Source organism: Neovison vison, chromosome 6 (genome assembly GCF_020171115.1).
Source record: "Neovison vison isolate M4711 chromosome 6, ASM_NN_V1, whole genome shotgun sequence".
Classification (NCBI taxonomy): domain Eukaryota; kingdom Metazoa; phylum Chordata; class Mammalia; order Carnivora; family Mustelidae; genus Neogale; species Neogale vison.
In genome coordinates this window covers 5,889,414-5,906,870 of record NC_058096.1, presented here as the reverse complement: position 1 = coordinate 5,906,870, position 17,457 = coordinate 5,889,414, and the positions used below count along the sequence as shown (strand labels likewise).

Below are 17,457 nucleotides of genomic sequence, written 5' to 3'. Positions count from 1 at the left end.
TTGTAAACTTAAGACATTTTACATATAACCACAAAAAGGTTTTACAGTCACTTGCTACTATAATTACGGTAGTTTTCCACTTATGGAGAGGCTTAATTTAAAATAAATTCCTCTAGGAATAGAACCCAGTCAATTTAAAGTAAGTACTCATTACGTAATAATAAGAAAAGGCTCACAGCTAGACGAAAACTGAAGCTGGTGACCCAACCACCAGAGCTTGGAAAACGGCGGCCAGGGGGGTGGTGGGGAGGGTGTGAAAGGATACGGAAGCCGGAAAGGCCCAGATTTGCCCGGAAAGCGTCCACCAAGACCGAGAAGAAAAGTCTAGCCTCCCCGCCCAGTGCAGCACAGTGCGCAGGCGCACCGGCGCGACTGCGCGGCCCCCGCTGGGCCTCACTGCGCAGGCGCCCGCGCGGCGTGGGCGCCGGCGTGGTCCCCAAGGAGTTACACTAGCAGAGCCGGCACCTCCGGGAGCATCCGGGATGAGCGGCGCGGAGGCCGACCGCTGGGCGTGGCTGCTGGTGCTCAGCTTCGTGTTTGGGTGCAATGTCCTCAGGATCCTCCTCCCGTCCTTCTCCTCCTTCGTAAGTGGCTGCCTCGCCTTCCCGGGACCGGTGGGTGGCCGCCGCGGTCCCCGGCGATCCGGAGTGCGCCTGCAGAAATGTCCGGTGGGGCCGTTCTACTTTAAGATTTTTCTCTTTTTGTTAATTGCTAGCATCCAAAAGTTGCAAAGCTTTACTCCCCACATCCGGACTTCCCGATTCTGAGGGAGAAAGAATGACCTGGCGACACCAGGCCGCGTTTTCCCGGGGCAGCAGCCCTGAGGCTGGGAGTTCGCAGGGCCCCCTGCCAGCCGGCCGCGCTCGTTTCCGTTATCTCCCGGTCGGCGGAGGCATCGCGCAGCCCTCGCTGCTGGGGGCCAGCGCCTGGCGCAGCGCGGAGTCCAGGCTTTCCTGGAGGCCGCCGCCTTCCCGCATGGAGTGCCGGAGTGCCAGCCGTGCCAGCCGTGCCGGGTCCCAGGTGGAAGGCTCTCAGGCTGCAGCCGCCTCCACTTCTGCGGTCAGAGGCTGTGTAGACGGAATCTCGGCACAGTGTCACGCTTCCTGTGTTCAGGAGAGCAAAGGGCACCGGGGAGCAGCTCTCTCGTGCCCTTGGCGTAGGCATGAGTACATTACCTCGTGGCCGGTTGTCAGCTGCTGTAAAATGCGAATGTCATCCCGTGTCCCTTTACCTCAAAGGAGGAGTCTGACTCAGAGGGTCACTGTGCATCCAGTTAGTGATCCCTGGGGCGGAGACTGATCCTTGGTTGTGATTCTCCTGGTTTTGTCCCTCTGCCTCTGGGAGCTTGGTAATAGGGTTGGTGGCAGGTTTGATGAGGTGTGTGTGGGTTAAGGGCGCCCCCTTTACGCCCACAGCGGGAGTCTGACAGACCTGGAGACCTCCAAGACTGGGTGCGTGCCATTATGGCATTATTGGGGGGAAATGCAGTTCTCCCTGCTCTTACCTCCTGATTTACATTGGTGGTGGTGATGGTGTGTGAAGGGGGTATTATTTAAGACTAGGCAGGATTTCTCCTTTCTTTATTCTACCAGTATTCATTGAGTGCCTGTTTCATGTAAGATTCTATTCAAGGACTGTACTACCTGCATTGTCCAACTAAGGCATGGGGAATTCTCGCTTAACCCTTCATTCCCCTCTGACACTGTTAGGTTTTTAAGATGATGTCCCAAGTACTTAGCATTGCATAAAAGACCCTGAAAGAACTGGCTTCTCCATCTTTTTTCTCTTTTTAAATAAAATTTTGGTAAAATACACAACTTAAAATTTACCATTTTAGCCATTTTTGGGTATATAGTTCAGTGGCATTAAATCATTACATTATTGTGCAACTGTCACCACCATCCCTCTCTAGAACCTTTCCATCTTCCTAAACTGAAGCTCTGTCCGTTAAACAGTAAGTCCCTATTCTTCTTTCAACTCAGTCCTGGCAACCACAGTTCCACTTTCTGTCTCTATGAGTTTGACTACTCTGATTATCTCATGTAGGTGAAATTATGCGGTATTTTTCCTTTTATGCCTGGCTTCTTTCATTCAGCATAATGCCTTCCGGGTCTATCCCTGTAGACCACGGTTGTAGCATGTGTTACGATTTCCTTCCTTTTTGAGGCTGAATAATATTTCATTGTATATGTATACCACATTTTGTTTATCCTTTCTTCTTTTGATGGACATGGGGTTGTTTCCACCTTTTGGCTATTGTGAATAATGCTGCTGGAACACTAGTGTGCAAATACTTGTTCGAGTCTCTGCTTTTGGTACTTTTGGGTAAATATCCAAAGTGGGATTACTGGATCATATGGTAATTCTATTTTCAACTTCTGGAGAAATTGCTCAACCATTTTCCATAGCAGCTGCACCATTTTGCATTCTCACCAGCAACGTACAAGGTTCTAATTTTTCCACAAGTTCCAGCACTTGCTGTCTTGTTTTGTTTTGTTTTTCTAACAGTCATCCTCAGTGGAGGCAAGGTGTGATTTTATTATGATTTTGATTGCATTTTCCTAATGATTAGTGATTTTATGTGCTTATTGGCCATCTGTATATCTTCTTTGGAGAAATACCTGTTCAAGTCCTTTGCCCCCTTTTTAATGGGGCATCAGGTGCTTGTCCATAAGGGAGGGGCATCCTCTGTGGGTTCAGAGTGGGGAGTGAGTGAGTATTTGGTTTGTTGTCATTGTTGGGTGAGGAGTTGTTTACTTACTGGGTATATGATTTGTAAATATTTTCTCCTGTTCTGTGGTTTGCCTGCCTATCTTTTTTGTCACCTTGATTCTTCTTGTATACCCCATCCCATTTCACCTCTTATTGGAACTGTATGAAACTAAGTTGCTCAAAGAGGCTGTGTTAGTTTTTTTTTTAAATTTTTAATTTTTTATTAACATATAATGTATTATTAGCCCCAGGGGTACAGGTCTGTGAATCGCCAGGTTTACACACTTCACAACACTCACTGTAGCACATACCATCCCCAATGTCTATAACTCCACCACCCTCTCCCTACCCCCCTCCCTCCGGCAACCCTTAGTTTATTTTGTGAGATTAAGAGTCTCTTATGGTTTGTCTCCCTCCTGATCCCATCTTGTTTCCTTTTTTTTCCTTCCCTACCCTCCAAACCCCCACTTTGCCTCTCAACTTCCTCATATCAGGGAGATCATATGATAATTGCCTTTTTCTGATTGACTTACTTTGCTCAGCATAATACCCTCTGGTTCCACTCACGTCATTGTACATGGCAAGATTTCAATCTTTTGATGGCTGCATAGTATTCCATTGTGTATATATACCACATCTTCTTTATCCATTCATCTGTAGATGGACATCTAGGTTCTTTCCATAGTTTGGCTATTATGGACATTGCTGCTATAAGCATTCGGGTACACGTGCCCCTTTGGATCACTACATTTGTATCTTTAGGGTAAATACCCAGTAGTGCGATAACTGGGTCATAGGATAGCTCTATTTTCAACTTTTTGAGGAACCTCCATGCTGTTTTCCAGAGTGGCTGCACCAGTTTGCATTCCCACCAACAGTATAGGAGGGTTCCCCTTTCTCTGCATCCTGGCCAGCATCTGTCCTTTCCTGACTTGTTAATTTTAGCCATTCTGACTGGCGTGAAGTGATACCTCATTGTGGTTTTGATTTGTATTTCCCTGATGCTGAGTGATGTGGAGCACTTTTTCAGGTGTCTGTTGCCATCTGGATGTCTTCTTTGCAGAAATGTCTGTTCATGTCCTCTGCCCATTTCTTTATTGGATTATTTGTTCTTTGGGTGTTGAGTTTGATAAGTTATTTACAGATTTTGGATACCAGACCTTTATCTGATACGTCATTTGCAAATATCTTCTCCCATTCTGTTAGTTGTCTTTTGGTTTTGTTGACTGTTTCCTTTACTGTGCAAAAGCTTTTGATCTTGATGAAGTTGCAGTAGTTCATTTTTGCCCTTGCTTCCCTTGCCTTTGGTGATGTTTCTAGGAAGAAGTTGCTGCAGCTGAGGTCGAAGAGGTTGCTGCCTGTGTTGTCCTCAAGGATTTTGATGGATTCCTGTTTCACATTGAGGTTCTTCATCTGTTTTGAGTCTACTTTCATGTGTGATGTAAGGAAATGGTCCAGTTTCATTTTTCTGCATGTGGCTGTCCAGTTTTCCAAACACCATTTGTTGAAGAGGCTGTCTTTTTTTCCATTGGACATTCTTTCCTGCTTTGTCGGAGATTAGTTGACCATAGAGTTGAGGGTCTATTTCTGGGCTCTCCATTCTGTTCCACTGATCTATGTGTCCGTTTTTGTGCCAGTACCATATTATCTTGATGATGACAGCTTTGTAATAGAGCTTGAAGTCTGGAATTGTGATAACACCAACTTTGGCTTTCTTTTTCAACATTCCTCTGGCTATTCGAGATCTTTTCTGGTTCCATATAAATTTTAGGATTATTTTTTCCATTTCTTTGAAAAAAAAAAAGGGTGGTATTTTGATAGGGATTGTATTAAATGTGTACATTGCTTTAGGTAGCATAGACATTTTCACAATATTTGTTCTTCCAATACATGAGCATGGAACATTTTTCCATTTCTTTGTGTCTTCCTCACTTTCTTTCATGAGTACTTTATAGTTTTCTGAGTACAGATTCTTTGCCTCTTTGGTTAGGTTTATTCCTAGGTATCTTATGGTTTGGGGTGCAATTGTAAATGCGATCGACTCCTTAATTTCGCTTTCTGTCTTGTTGGCATATCCTGACACTTTACTGAATTCCTGCATGAGTTCTAGCAGATTTGGAGTGGAGTCTTGGGTTCTCCACATAAAATATCATATCATCTGCAAAGAGTGATAGTTTGACTTCTTCTTTGAAAGAGGCTGTGTTAGTTTGGTATTCCTCCATGAATTGTTCATAATTTCCTCTTGGCGGGGGGAGAGGAATCTGTGTTTGGGGTACGGCAGTGGCTGTAAGTAAGAGCTCTCATCATCCCGCTCCTTAACCGAGCTTCCAACACACTGGTGCTCCGCAGCTGAGACACACTCACCAAGGGTTATTACCGCAACCTGGATGCACCTGAGGCTGTGTCCCTGGGTGTTACTCATTTAGATGAAAAAGCACCGTGTTCACATTCTGTGCTGCTTGCACAGGGTGTATGACCTCTGCAACCTCAACACAGTTAGCTTTCTTGAACCTGTTTCCCCTTGGTTCTAACTCTCATTGTCAGGGTCATCACATGTACTTACCAGAGCAGAGATCTGTACCGCCTGGGCACTGGGTTTGTGGTGGGGGTCAGGGTAAAGCCGTATGGAACGCTCTTCTCTTGAGTAGGGTAAGACGCTGTTCTTTTTTTTTTTTTTTTTTAAATTTTTAAAATTTCTTTTCAGTGTACTAGAATTCATTGTTTATGCACCACACCCAGTGCTCCTTGGAATCCGTGCCCTCCATAATAACCACCACCAGGCTCCCCCAACCTCCCACCGCCCCTTCAAAACCCTCAGATTGTTTCTCAGAGTCCATAGTCTCTCACGGTTCATCTCCCCCTCCAAGGAAGACTCCCGAGGAGAAATCAAGCTTGACTGGGAATGGGCCACGACCTCCTACATCGAATACAGCGTTCCTCCAGTGTTTCCGAAGCGTTTTCCACTCAGCCAGTAGGAATGGGGGCCAGGGTGGGGTGGGGTGGGGGCGCACCATCCCGTTAGTCAGGTAGGCCGGTTGAAGCCCTTGAATCAGTCTCTTAGGTATCACAAGTCCTCTGTCTAGCAAAGCCTTGCAGGGTCCTGGGAGGGGACCTCAGCTCAATACTGGGGTGGAGACTGGGGCCGGGATGAGGACTCCCAGTCCTGGTGTTGACTTGGTTGGACTTTTCCTGAGAGTTCTTAATTCTCTTCAAGCTGGTCATAGGGCATATGGATGGGAGGGCCTAGCTCATTTAATAGGTGAACCAGGACTTTCTTCAACCAAAGGCAGAGAACGAGGGAGACGGAGATGCCCCTGCGAGCGCCGCTGTGGACGGCTATAGGGAGGCGTACTGCGCAGGCGCCCCGGGCCTAGCAGTGGCGGAGGGCGTCCTGGTGAGCTGTGTGCACTGCGCATGCGCTCCGGGAACGCTGGTGGGAGGCGGGGTGTAGGGAGGCGCACTACTCAGGTGCCCCACTCAGGCGCCCCAGGATTAACGTGGCTGAGAGTGGGTGCTGCGCTGGGGTAAACAGCTCCCCCCATCAAACCCTGGGCATGGACCCCACGCAGGTTGCCCTCTGGGATTTGGTTTGTGGGGTGACTACCACCTTCATATTTGATGACTTTGAAATTGCCTTCACTTTTTGATCTAAAAAGTGGCTGCCTCCCTCTCCCTCTAGGGGCCCAGGCTCCCGAAGCCAGGGAGGCCAGGGACGCCAGGGACGGACACTGCAGGACCTGCCTCCTCTGTAGGGGCCTTTCTGAGACCCTCTCCTCTTTGAAAACTGTCGCCTGGTGAGTTCCTCCTGGGACCACCAGGCGTGAGGATGGCCCCCGAATGTTATTTGTGGGGGTAGTTGGGGCAGTGGGGGGTTGAGTGCACATGCGCAGTCGGGACCTCGTGGATGGGGTCATCCGGGTGCGGGGGACCAGTGCCGTGAGGAGGGCTCCTAACTTGGAGTCCTCGTGTGTGTCTGTAGCTTCGCCGGAGCCTTGGTCCCTTCTCGGGATGAGCAGTGTGTCGCCAGTATTAGGAACACATCTAAGCAGGCCACCCCAGCATGTCATTCACCTAGTGCCCCCTGTGTTCCTGGAGGGACGAACCTTTGGGCTTAAATGTCATTATACTTTAATTAATTTTCAGATGGGTCTAGTCCAGGTGCCAGCCATTGAGTGGCGGAGTGGGGTTTGACTCTTTCCGGGTGTGACTCCCAAGTTCAAACCGTAACATTTTGTCTATTCGGAAAGGGGTTTGGGACTTGGACAGGATCTCAGGGTGAGTCTGGTAGGACACTATGAGCTCATGCAGGCTGGCAGCCAGTGTCTGGGGGACAAGGGTGACAAGGAGGATCGGTTCTACCCTTGTTTTCTCCCTAGAGTCTTCCACTGCTTGTCATCTTAATAAGAATTTTGGAAAAACTCGTTTTCTGCTTGAGGATTCATTATGGACCCATCTCCAGGTCTTTGGAAAAGCTGTACCTCACAAAGCTTATGTGTTTCTATCAAGTGAGAGGTTTAAGGTTCTGGAAGGTGCTTTTGAATACATAAGGAGGTCAGAGGTTTATTTTTGTTTGAAAAATTAATACTCAGAACACTTAAAATCCCTTTAGATCTTACTATTTAATTCATAATTCTAGTACATTTTAACTGTCACTTATAATATTGGATTAATATTGGTACCTATTTGCAAATTTAAATACTTTCAGATATTTTTGTGTACTTGCAGACCTAATTTAATCATTTTCCCTCCCAAGCAGTACAGTTGTCTAATTTAACATAAGATTCTAAGCTCCTCCACAAGCTCATTTTCCCACCCTCCCTCACCTAGTCCTGAGTAAACATCTTTGGTCTTCTTAAAAAAATTTTTTTTGGGGTGCCTGGGTGGCCTAGTGGGGTAAGCCTCTGCCTTTAGCTCAGGTCATGATCTCAGGGTCCCAGGACTGAGCCCTGCATCGGGCTCTCTGCTCAGTGGTGAGCCTGCTTCCCTCTCTCTCTGCCTGCCTCTCCGCTTACTTGCGATCTCTGTCTCTCTGTCAAATAAATAAAATCTTCAAAAAAGTTTTTTTTTTTTTTTTTAAAGATTGTATTTATTTGACACAGAGACACCAAGAACAGGAGCAGGGGGAGGGGGAGAAGCAGGCTTCCCGCTTCCTTGGAGAAGGGCTTCATTGCGTAGGTGCTAAAGGCTGCTACCTCAGAGGCTGTCCTGGGAACCCGCACTTATGCAGATGCCCCGGGACACCCATGACGGGGCGTGGCTCCCAGCTCTGTCTGAAGAGTTGCTGTGTTGTGTAGAGGGGACCCCAAGCCGAGGACGAACCCAGTTATTGTGCACTTGCTATGTGCCAGTACACTTATATACGTTAACCCCTTTCATTTTTTAAAAAAGTATCTGTTTTTTAGAATTTTGAAACTAATGTGCCAAAAAGGTATGCATACAATACAAAGAACTGATTTTGTTTCTTGAAAACAAGTTGTCAACCTGGGCCCCTGCATTCCCCGACACATTACTGTATAAACAGGTGTCTTATCCACAACTTAACCATCAGGAGCCTTCCTCCTGACCTGCTCCCTTCCAAGCATGGTCCTTTGTAGCAAAGGGTTCCGATCAGCGCTGTGCATTGCACACACTTGATGCATCTCTCGTCTGGAAGGCTTCCCGGTATTTCCTTGACTCGTATGGCTGGTGTTTCTGAATATGGCAAGGGCAGTGAGTTTGCAGGATGGCCTTCGTACACCTTTGTCCAGTGTCACAGAAGGGATGCTGTGTTCTCGCTGCATCGCATCTGACCCCGTGGGACGTTCACTCTTCGCTGGGGGTGGGTCCCGAAGGATTTCTCGGTTCCCTGCCCCCCCATTCCCCGCTTGCCCTTGCTGTCCGACGTTGCTGAGGCATCCTGGCCTGCTGCCGGGCGCCACCTGGCGGCCACTGCCATCTGTCTTTGGCTCTAGTTGGCGGGTGTCCCCACAATTGTATGCGAGGGTGGGGGGCATCAGGAGACGTCCCATGTGGGGGTCTGGCTTTTGGAGGCTCTTTTTCACAAACATTTATATCTATATTTCTCTATCTACCAAAAACCACGAGTTCACACCCATGCCTCCTATTCTTTTTTTTTTTTTTTTAAAGATTTTATTTATTTGACAGAGATCATTAGCAGTCAGAGAGGCAGGCAGAGGGAGAGAGTGTGGGGTGAGCAGGCTCCCTGATGAGCAGAGAGCCCGGTGCAGGGCTCGATCCCAGGACCCTGGGATCATGCCTGAGCTGAAGGCAGAGGCTTTAACCCACTGAGCCACCCAGGCACCCCCATGCCTCTGATTCTAATTCAACACTTCAGCATTTATTCTGGTTCTTCCTCATCCATATTTCTAACCCCCAGTTCTGATAGTGAGAAAACGAGCTCCCATTACATTCAGTATGTTTACTGTATTTGATCAGTCCTTTGTAATTAATCTCGCATCCCCACTGCTGCGTCCTCCTCCCCACCCCAGTGGCTGCCGGTCCCACTTGGGCTCTGACTCTGCGGTTGGCTGGGTGCTTTCCTCTTATCCTGTATGCCTCTTACTCTGACACCTGTGCTGGGCTGTCCTCTCTGGAGATGCTCATATCACCATGCTTGCCTCTATCCTCCCTTGCCAGGGTGCCCCTCTATGGGAATGCCCTCCTGACTGTGCTTGGGATTAAGTCCTCTGGATGGGCTACCCCCTCCTCACTAGCACTGTCCTCTTCCTCTGCCTACCTAATTCAGGACGGGAAGAGAATGTGTGTGGTTCTTGTTACCTGAATGATGGCTGGAATTGGTTTTCATTTTATAATCACAATTTTATCGTTACGGTGAAAGATCCAGACATTGTGCTGGAGCGATCCATGGGCATGTCTGCAAAAGGAAAAGTATAATTTGACTGGTGATTCACATCGGAGGCCGTTTTTGTCTGTGGTGGTCCCAGAGGGCAGCAGCGGAACTAGGCCACAGAGGCTGGCTGTGCAGGTCCAGGGCAGCCTGCCCATCTGGAAGCAGCAGCACTAGGATGGGGGGGGAGGTGTCCCCCTGTGGGAAGGCGCTGACCTCAGCTGTCCACTCTGCCAGATGTCCAGGCTGCTGCAGAAGGATGCGGAGCAGGAGGCCCAGATGAGAGCAGAGATCCAGGACATGAAGCAGGAGCTCTCCACCGTAAACATGATGGATGAATTCGCCAGATATGCCAGGCTGGAGAGAAAGATCAACAAGATGACGGATAAGCTTAAAACTCACGGTACTGGTTTCACCTGTAGTGCGGAAAACTTCATGGGAGCTGAGGAATAGAGAAGTCTTTCTGTGAAGATTGGTAGAACATGTGCTTTGATTCTTAGATGTTCTAAATGTTGAGAGGAACTTCTGAGTTTGTCCAGAAGTTTGTCCAGTAGTCTTGATTATTGTCTCTTTGTCAGTGAACCTTTGTTTCCTAAACACAGAAACAACTAACGTCCTTTTAGCTTTTTTTCTTTAAAGATTTATTTTTATTTTTATTTTTTAATTATTTGCCAGAGAGAGAGAGAGCGAGAGAGAGCAAGCGAGTACACACAAGCAGCCAGAGAGGCAGCGAGAGAAGCAGGTTCCCCGCTGAGCAAGGAGCCCGATGCAGGACTCGATCCCAGGACCCTGGGATCATGACCTGAGCTTTTTTTCATTTCTGTAGGTAGACATTTTGAAATTCAACACTCCCCCCCCCATTTTTTGGAAAGATTTTATTAATTTGTCAGAGGGACAGAGGGCGCACAAGCAGGGGAAATGGAAGGCAGGGGGAGAAGCAGGCTCCCCGCTGAGCAGGGAGCAGTTCGCAGGGCTCAGTTCCAGGAACCTGGGATCATGACCTGAGTGGAACGCTCAACTGACTGAACCACCCAAGTGCCCCTCAACCCTTTTCGAGATAAGCCTAGAGCAAGTGTCATAGTGGATGCCCAAGGCTTTTGTGGACACTCACAAATGTGCCCAGAGTGTCCTTATCTGAGAATAGACTGACACGGTAACGGTCAGGTCTTGTTCATTGCTGTGTTGGCCACTGTCCCTAACACTCTTCTATGACGAAGACATTTCCACCCGTGTGCTGGGAATGCGCACTGAGAGAGAGCTGCCTCCAGGCTGGTAAGACATGCAGAGCTCCCCCGCGCCCCCACAGGCCCAGGACAAGCTAGGCTCCCACATGTGGGTTAGCGTACAGTGTAGACAGGGAGATCTGGGGAGCAAATGTAGTCCTGTTGGTAAGTACACTATAAAAAGAATCTCTGATGTAGACGGGTAGTTTTAAGGGTGTTCAAAATTAAAGCTTCAAATCTTACAATCTGTGTGTGATTCTGTTTTAATGCATGGCATCATGTGTGGCTTTTAAGAAATTCTGTTTTCTGTTTTCTAAATGTACTGAACAAATGTTATACAACATGATTAGAAGCTATTTTATAGGAGGAGAATAACATTTCTGTGTCTTTGAGTATTTTCCTTTATTTTCAGGACGGATAGAATGATTTCATCCTGTTTTTCCTTTCAGTGAAAGCTCGGACAGCTCAGTTGGCCAAGATAAAATGGGTTATAAGTGTTGCCTTCTATGTATTGCAAGTAAGTGTCCTATTGTGTCACCTGGGGTTGTTAAAGTTGTACGGACTGTCCTCCAGAACTGCGGCCACCAGGGTCCAGGTCCGAGAGTTCAGGCTTTTTCCACTTTCCGTGGCTGCGCTGCGTGATCCTGCCAGTATGGAACCGAACGCTGTGCATTTATAAGTTAGACTGAAGGAAGGCCTTTCTCTCTCTCTGTTTTTAAGTTGAAGTATAATTAACATACAGTGTCCTATTAGTTTCAGGTGTACAACATAATGAGTCAGTAATTCTCTGCGCTGCTCCTTGCTCACCGTGGTAACTGCGATCACCGCCCCTTACCGCGCAGCGTGTTGTGATGTTACTGACTGCGTTCCCTCTGCTATACTTTTCACCTCCATGACTGACTTACTTTGGAGTTGGAACTTTGTACCTCTTAATCCCCTCTATGTGTTTCCCCCATCCCTCTATTTCTCTTCCCTCTGGCAGCCATCAGTTTGTTCTCTGTATTCATAGTTCTGCTTTTTATTTATTCCTTTCATGTTTTAGATTCTGCATAGGAGTGAAGTGGTCCAGTGTTTGTCTCCCTCTCATTTATTTCACATAGCGGTATGCCTTCTAGATGCATCCCTGTTGTTACAAACAGCAAGATCGCATCCCTTTTGGTGGCTGAGTAATGTTCCTTGTGTGTGTGTGTGTGTGTGTGTGTGTCTGTGTGTAAATACATATAAATATACAGCCTCGTCCTTATCCGTTCCTCTGTCATGGACGCGGGCTGCTTCCCCGTCTTGGTGACTGTAAATAATGCTGCGGTAAACATAGGTGTGTATGGATCTTTTCCAGGGACTGTTTTTGTTTTCTTTGCGTGAGTATCTGGTAGTGGAATGACTGGGTCATATGGTATTTCTATTTTTAACTTTCTGAGGAGCCTCCGTACTGTTTGCACAGTGGCTGCACCAGCTTGCGTTCCGCTCAGCAGTGCACGAGGGTTCCGGGGGAACCCTCCTGTCTCCTGAATTGTGAAACATTGGGGTTTTTTAGCACACGGATGCTGACGTAGCTTCTCTGGGACTCTTGGGTGGTGCCGTTACTCCAGTGCAGCTTGGGGAGGTTGTGGGGAAGTGAGAGAAGCTTCTTTAGATTTTGTATTTGCTAAGATGGTCAGTTAGGATCATTGCTTGTTACGTGGCACACAGACGTGGAAAATGCTGCTCACTGTCGAGGTGAGGACCCACGGTGCTCATTGGAGTCCAGTGCTGTTGGTCCTCGGCGGTCCCGTCTGGGAGAGGAGAGTTCCTGGGGAGCTACTCCTGTTGCTGCTTTCCTCTGAGGTCGTGGCCGTGCTGTGTCCACGCGTGCGGCTGCTGTCAGTGACTCCGGGTTTCAGCCCTGCGTGTGGTCCTCGCTGCACCAAAGGCCTCGAGTCAGCCCTGCAAGCCCAGGGTGTCTGGGTTCACTGATGTACACGCGACCCGAGGTCCTGTCGCTTTGACACCGGTTAGGTTTCCCAGGGGCGGGATTGAAGCCAGACTCCCTCTTCTAAGTCTTCTCATTTGAGTGGCTTCTCCAAGGCACGGGACAGGTGAAGGCAGCGGAAAGGATGCTTCTGCTTCGCTGCCACTGTTTAGACTCACAGGGCTCTGTCCACACGCAGATGCCGGCACTGTGTGTGTGTGTGTTGGGGGGGTGGAGAACGGACTGATGTTTCAAGGATTTTAGGCATGAGATTGCTGTTGTCACTAATAAGGTATATTTATCATAGGCTGGCTACTTAAAAGAGATGCTCAGTGAGAAAAGAATACTTTTGTTATAGGAGACTGTGGTTAATTTATCAGCTAATATAAGCTAATTAATAGTGCATATTTATTATTCAGATTAAAACAGTAAAGCGGCATTTCAGTAAGAAGGCTTGGCAGCAGTGTGTTCTCGATGTCCTGTGAACGGTCTTTAATCAGACCCTGTCCGGGGTGCTGGCAGGTCGGTGGCGGTGTGCATGTGTCTGTGTCCCGCAGGGACTGCATTGCTGGGGCTTGAGGTCATCGGCTCGGAGCGTCTCAGTGTGTTGGCCGGTTTCTCCTCTGTCTCGGATTACTGGGCATGTGCCCAGCAGGTGGTCGCACTCATCCGCACTGTCCCCGCAGGCTGCCCTGATGGTGTCGCTCATCTGGAAGTACTACTCTGTCCCCGTGGCTGTGGTGCCCAGCAAATGGATCACGCCGCTGGACCGCCTGGTGGCATTTCCTACTAGAGTAGCAGGTAAGAGTTTTCTGGAGCCCAGAGCAGAAGTGTACGGCTAGGCCTCTGTAGACATGTGGGGTACGGGGGAAGGAACCCACGCTCATCCGTTCACTAGTGAGTAGTCCTTTGGGTCTTGGCCTCACACAAAGCTCACAGTGAAGACACAGGTCTGGAGGAGTTGCTTACCTTATCCAGTGTCGCCGAAATGTTAAGTAACAGAGTTAGAGTTCACCCTGTAAGTCTGCTTACAGAATGTCAGCCCGTACCTTGTCTGATATCCTGGTTGTTGAAACCCCGATCTCTAGGTCCTAGGTTCTGTGACCTCTTCATTTCTTTTGCATGGCCTCTCTGCTGCATTTACTGCTATTGGCCATTCTTTTATTTTTGAAAGGTAATGATATCCTTTGGGTGTTAAAAGTAGTACATAATCAGACGCCTGGGTGGCTCAGTGGGTTAAGCATCTGCCTTCAGCTCAGGTCATGATCTTGGGGTCCTGGGATCGAGCCCCGCATCAGGCTCCCTGCTCAGTGGGGCATCTGCTTCTCCCTCTCCCTCTGCCTCCGCTTGTGTGCAGAGGCAAATAAATAAAATCTTTATTTCAAATAAATAAATGAATAATAAATAAATACAAATCTTTGAAAAAAGTACATATTGTAGAATGATTAGAAATATAAGAACAATTTAAAAACATCTCATAAGCTATAGCTAACCTCACTTAACTTTGTGGTACATTTTCCACTCTTTTTTTTTTCCTATTTATTTTATACCACTAAGATCATTTGGCACGTACAATTTTATTTTATTTGTTATTTTAAAAAAAGATTTTATTCATTTATTTGACAGACAGAAATCACGAGTAGGCAGAGAGGCAGGCAAAGAGAGAGGGGGAAGCAGCTTCCTTGCGGAGCAGAGAGCCAGATGTGGGGCTCGATCCCAGACCCTGAGATCATGACTTGAGCTGAAGGCAGAGGCTTAACCCACTGAGCCACCCAGGGGCCCTGGTACATAGAATTTTAGACCCCTTTTTACTTTATATTGTAAACCCTTTCCCGTATCAGTAAACTTTCTAAGGAATTTTGAATAGCTGCTGTTCATTGGGATATATCATGATGTATTAATTCCCCTGATAGAAGGGAGTATTTAGGTCCTAATTTCTTACTGTCAGGAATAATGCTGCATGTCACTCAGCCTTTGGTTGTGATCAGTTGCTGGAGGTGAATTACTGAGTGCAAAGGAGTGACTGCTTCAGAGATCTTGGTTTCACTACACCCTCCACCCTGCCTCCACCCACCCTTGTGGGCACCACTGCCACTGAGTAGGAGAGCTCGAGGACGCCCTTCCAGGCATCTAGAGAGCCAAGGGCCACTCCTGCTGCCTGACTTCCTGTCTCTCCATCACCAGCTGGGCCAGAAAGGCACGGGTGGATGCTGCTCTGTTTATAATGGTTTTTTAAGAAGGAAAAACAAATAGTCATACAGGGCAGTTTTACTGTTTGTTAATATCGTATGTAACAATACACATCCCTCTGGCAGTTGTCCTGCGGAGTTCCTGTTTAGGAAGGAAGGCAGCCCTGTGCATCAGTAGGATGGCTGCTGACTCTGATCGACGAAACACACACCTAGTTTTCCTTAGCCGAGCACTGCTGCAGAACGCTTGACTTCCTGTAAATTAAAGGTAGCAGAAATGCGGGCGGATCGTAGGCGTGCTCTCTTACGGTGAGCTTCTCCATTTCCAGGTGGAGTTGGAATTACCTGTTGGATTTTAGTCTGTAACAAGGTTGTGGCGATCGTGCTTCACCCTTTCAGCTGAGAGAAGACGAATGCAACTATGACATTTTAGAGAATGGATTTCCACTGAGATGGTTAAAAATCTGATTTATACTTTTTTTTTTTTGTTAGGAAACTAAAGCACACAGGTTGGTTTTTTTGTACACTTGTCACCGAGCTGGAAGGCCAGGCTTTCGCACGTGTGACTTGGCCAGCCAGTCCCGGGTTTGTTACAAGATGGCGCCTGGGCATCCACTTACGGGGGGGTGCACCGTTGGCATACTTTAAAGGTCACATTGCCAACCGGAGAATCAAAGTTTTCTAACTTAAGTACCTTAAAGACTGCACTATTTTTAATCCAGATTAGAAAGTGATTTAAATTTTAAAACCACTACCAGAATTTTAAGTCTCCCATAGTACGACTAAAAGAATAACACTAATTGACATTGCTCGTGTGGTTTTTCTCTCTGTTTAAAGGATCATTTGTGGGATGAGCCGTTGTATAGTGTTATCTACTTATTTGAAGTTGTTAATTTTTCATTGTGTTTTGTAAATGTAGTCATGAGATCATAATGCATTATTTGAGGCTTGAATTGTGTTTTATATTTAAAGCATTTCAGATGAAGTGTGTTTTATAAGCACTTAATATTTATGCTCTGTAGAATGGAACAAAGTTAACAAAGATTTCTGACTAAATAAATTTGCGTGGATACATTTTTTAAAACACTTTTTTTTTACTGTCTTTTTTTTTTTAATTCTAATTGACATATAACATTGTATTGGTTTCAGGACTATAACGTAGTGATTTGATATTTGTATACACTGTGAAATGATCACCACAGTAAGTCTGGTTTCCCCATGTAAAACACTCTTTTTAATTAAAATTTTTGCAAGGGCTTGTGTGACTCTTCCTTCCTTACAGCCGCTTACTTGCTATGACGTTTGTAACTGTGACAAGTGACAGAGGCCTTTCTTTAACTGTTAACTTGGTTGGCTGCAGCTCCGGTGAGCTACATTCTGTCCCTGGTTTTTCAAAGGTCCTATTTGTATTCTTGAGTTCCCTGTCGATCTGATAAGTAGCTCATTGTTAATTCCACGAATTGTACGAGAGACCGAGTGCTGTGGTGCGTAGTGGGTCGGGCTCTTCATTCAAATGTCTCCGGCCCAGGCCGACTTAGTTTTAAGAAAGGATGTGGAACAGAGGTCACAGGAGCATTCATAGCAAAAGCATCAGAGGGTTTGCGTGGGCCACGCGGGCTGGGAAGGCTGCCTGATGAGGCGAAGGCAGCGGCACGAGGAAGCTGCGGGGTTCAGGCGCACCACACCCTGCGTTAGCACCAGGAGTGAGCCGCCAGCATCAAGGGTGGGGTGTGCAGTGAACGGTTGGTTGCCACACAGGGTCCACCCAGGGACATCCCTGGATCACTAATCCTTGTCCAGTCTCCCTGCCGAGACCCTTCTTGATCTCCTAAAGATCCGTTCTTTCAGTTAGCACTCAAGGAGTTTTGACAAAGCTCTCTGAGGCTAGAGGAGAAGACGTACAGTTGACAGCTGGGGACCTTCCCACACGTAGCAGCAGTTGATGAAGACAAGACAATGGACATGTAAGTGTCCTTCATGTTTTACATTGTGGTTTTTCAAAAGTGTTATTTGTTTTTAAATAGGTAATAAACACAGTACTGGATTCAAAAGCTACAGAAAGGGGTACAGTGGAAAGGAGCTCTTCTGACCCTTGACCACTGTGTTGTCCCATCTTCTCTGTATGTGCTGAGCCTCCCCTGCAGTCTGTGTGTGCTGAGCCTCCCCTGCAGTCCGTGTGTTTGCTGAGCCTCCCCTGCAGTCCGTGTGTGTGCTGAGCCTCCCCTGCAGTCTGTGTGTGTGCTGAGCCTCCCTTGCAATGTGTGAAGCCCTCTCTAATCACCTTAGGTGACAGTGATTTCTTTTTTCTTCCTCTCCTCATCTGAACATCTTACGCAGTATCTATTTGACTCATTTGTCAACCAGTTTTGTATTGATTTGGGAGGTCTCCTGTCATGTAGTTTCATCTCTAATGTTTTACATGCTTTTGTGTGTGTGATAAAGGGTTTTCAGTGATGCTACAAGTGCCTTTGGGCCAGAGACTGTCCGTTAGGCTTTTTTAATCCCCTCCCAGCATGTCTAAGTCAATACCCAGGAAGA

General features: G+C 47.3%; 1 protein-coding gene across 3 annotated transcripts; it reads left to right on the top strand.

The window, feature by feature from the left end:
• The first annotated feature begins 396 nt into the window (after nucleotides 1–396).
• Nucleotides 397–16,005, top strand: GET1 (guided entry of tail-anchored proteins factor 1). Of its 3 annotated transcripts, none has more exons than XM_044250909.1 (5): nucleotides 397–584; nucleotides 9,797–9,962; nucleotides 11,232–11,299; nucleotides 13,417–13,531; nucleotides 15,046–15,241. In XM_044250909.1, exons 1-5 carry the CDS (start codon nucleotides 483–485, stop codon nucleotides 15,168–15,170), a joined length of 576 nt encoding a protein of 191 aa, XP_044106844.1. In that variant the 5' UTR covers nucleotides 397–482; the 3' UTR covers nucleotides 15,171–15,241. The 3 variants fall into 3 exon arrangements, with proteins under 3 accessions (XP_044106844.1, XP_044106845.1, XP_044106846.1); XM_044250910.1 differs by lacking the exon at nucleotides 15,046–15,241 and adding an exon at nucleotides 15,249–16,005 and having other exon boundaries at nucleotides 399–584; XM_044250911.1 differs by lacking the exon at nucleotides 397–584 and adding an exon at nucleotides 6,358–6,506.
• Nucleotides 16,006–17,457: the final 1,452 nt, after the last annotated feature.

Coding starts and splice junctions, on each gene's coding strand:
- GET1 (XM_044250909.1), top strand. CDS start 483: ATGAGCGGCGCGGAGGCCGACCGCTGGGCGTGGCTGCTGGTGCTCAGC. Junction 585..9,796: donor TCCCGTCCTTCTCCTCCTTC/GTAAGTGGCTGC, acceptor CCACTCTGCCAG/ATGTCCAGGCTGCTGCAGAA. Junction 11,300..13,416: donor TTGCCTTCTATGTATTGCAA/GTAAGTGTCCTA, acceptor CTGTCCCCGCAG/GCTGCCCTGATGGTGTCGCT.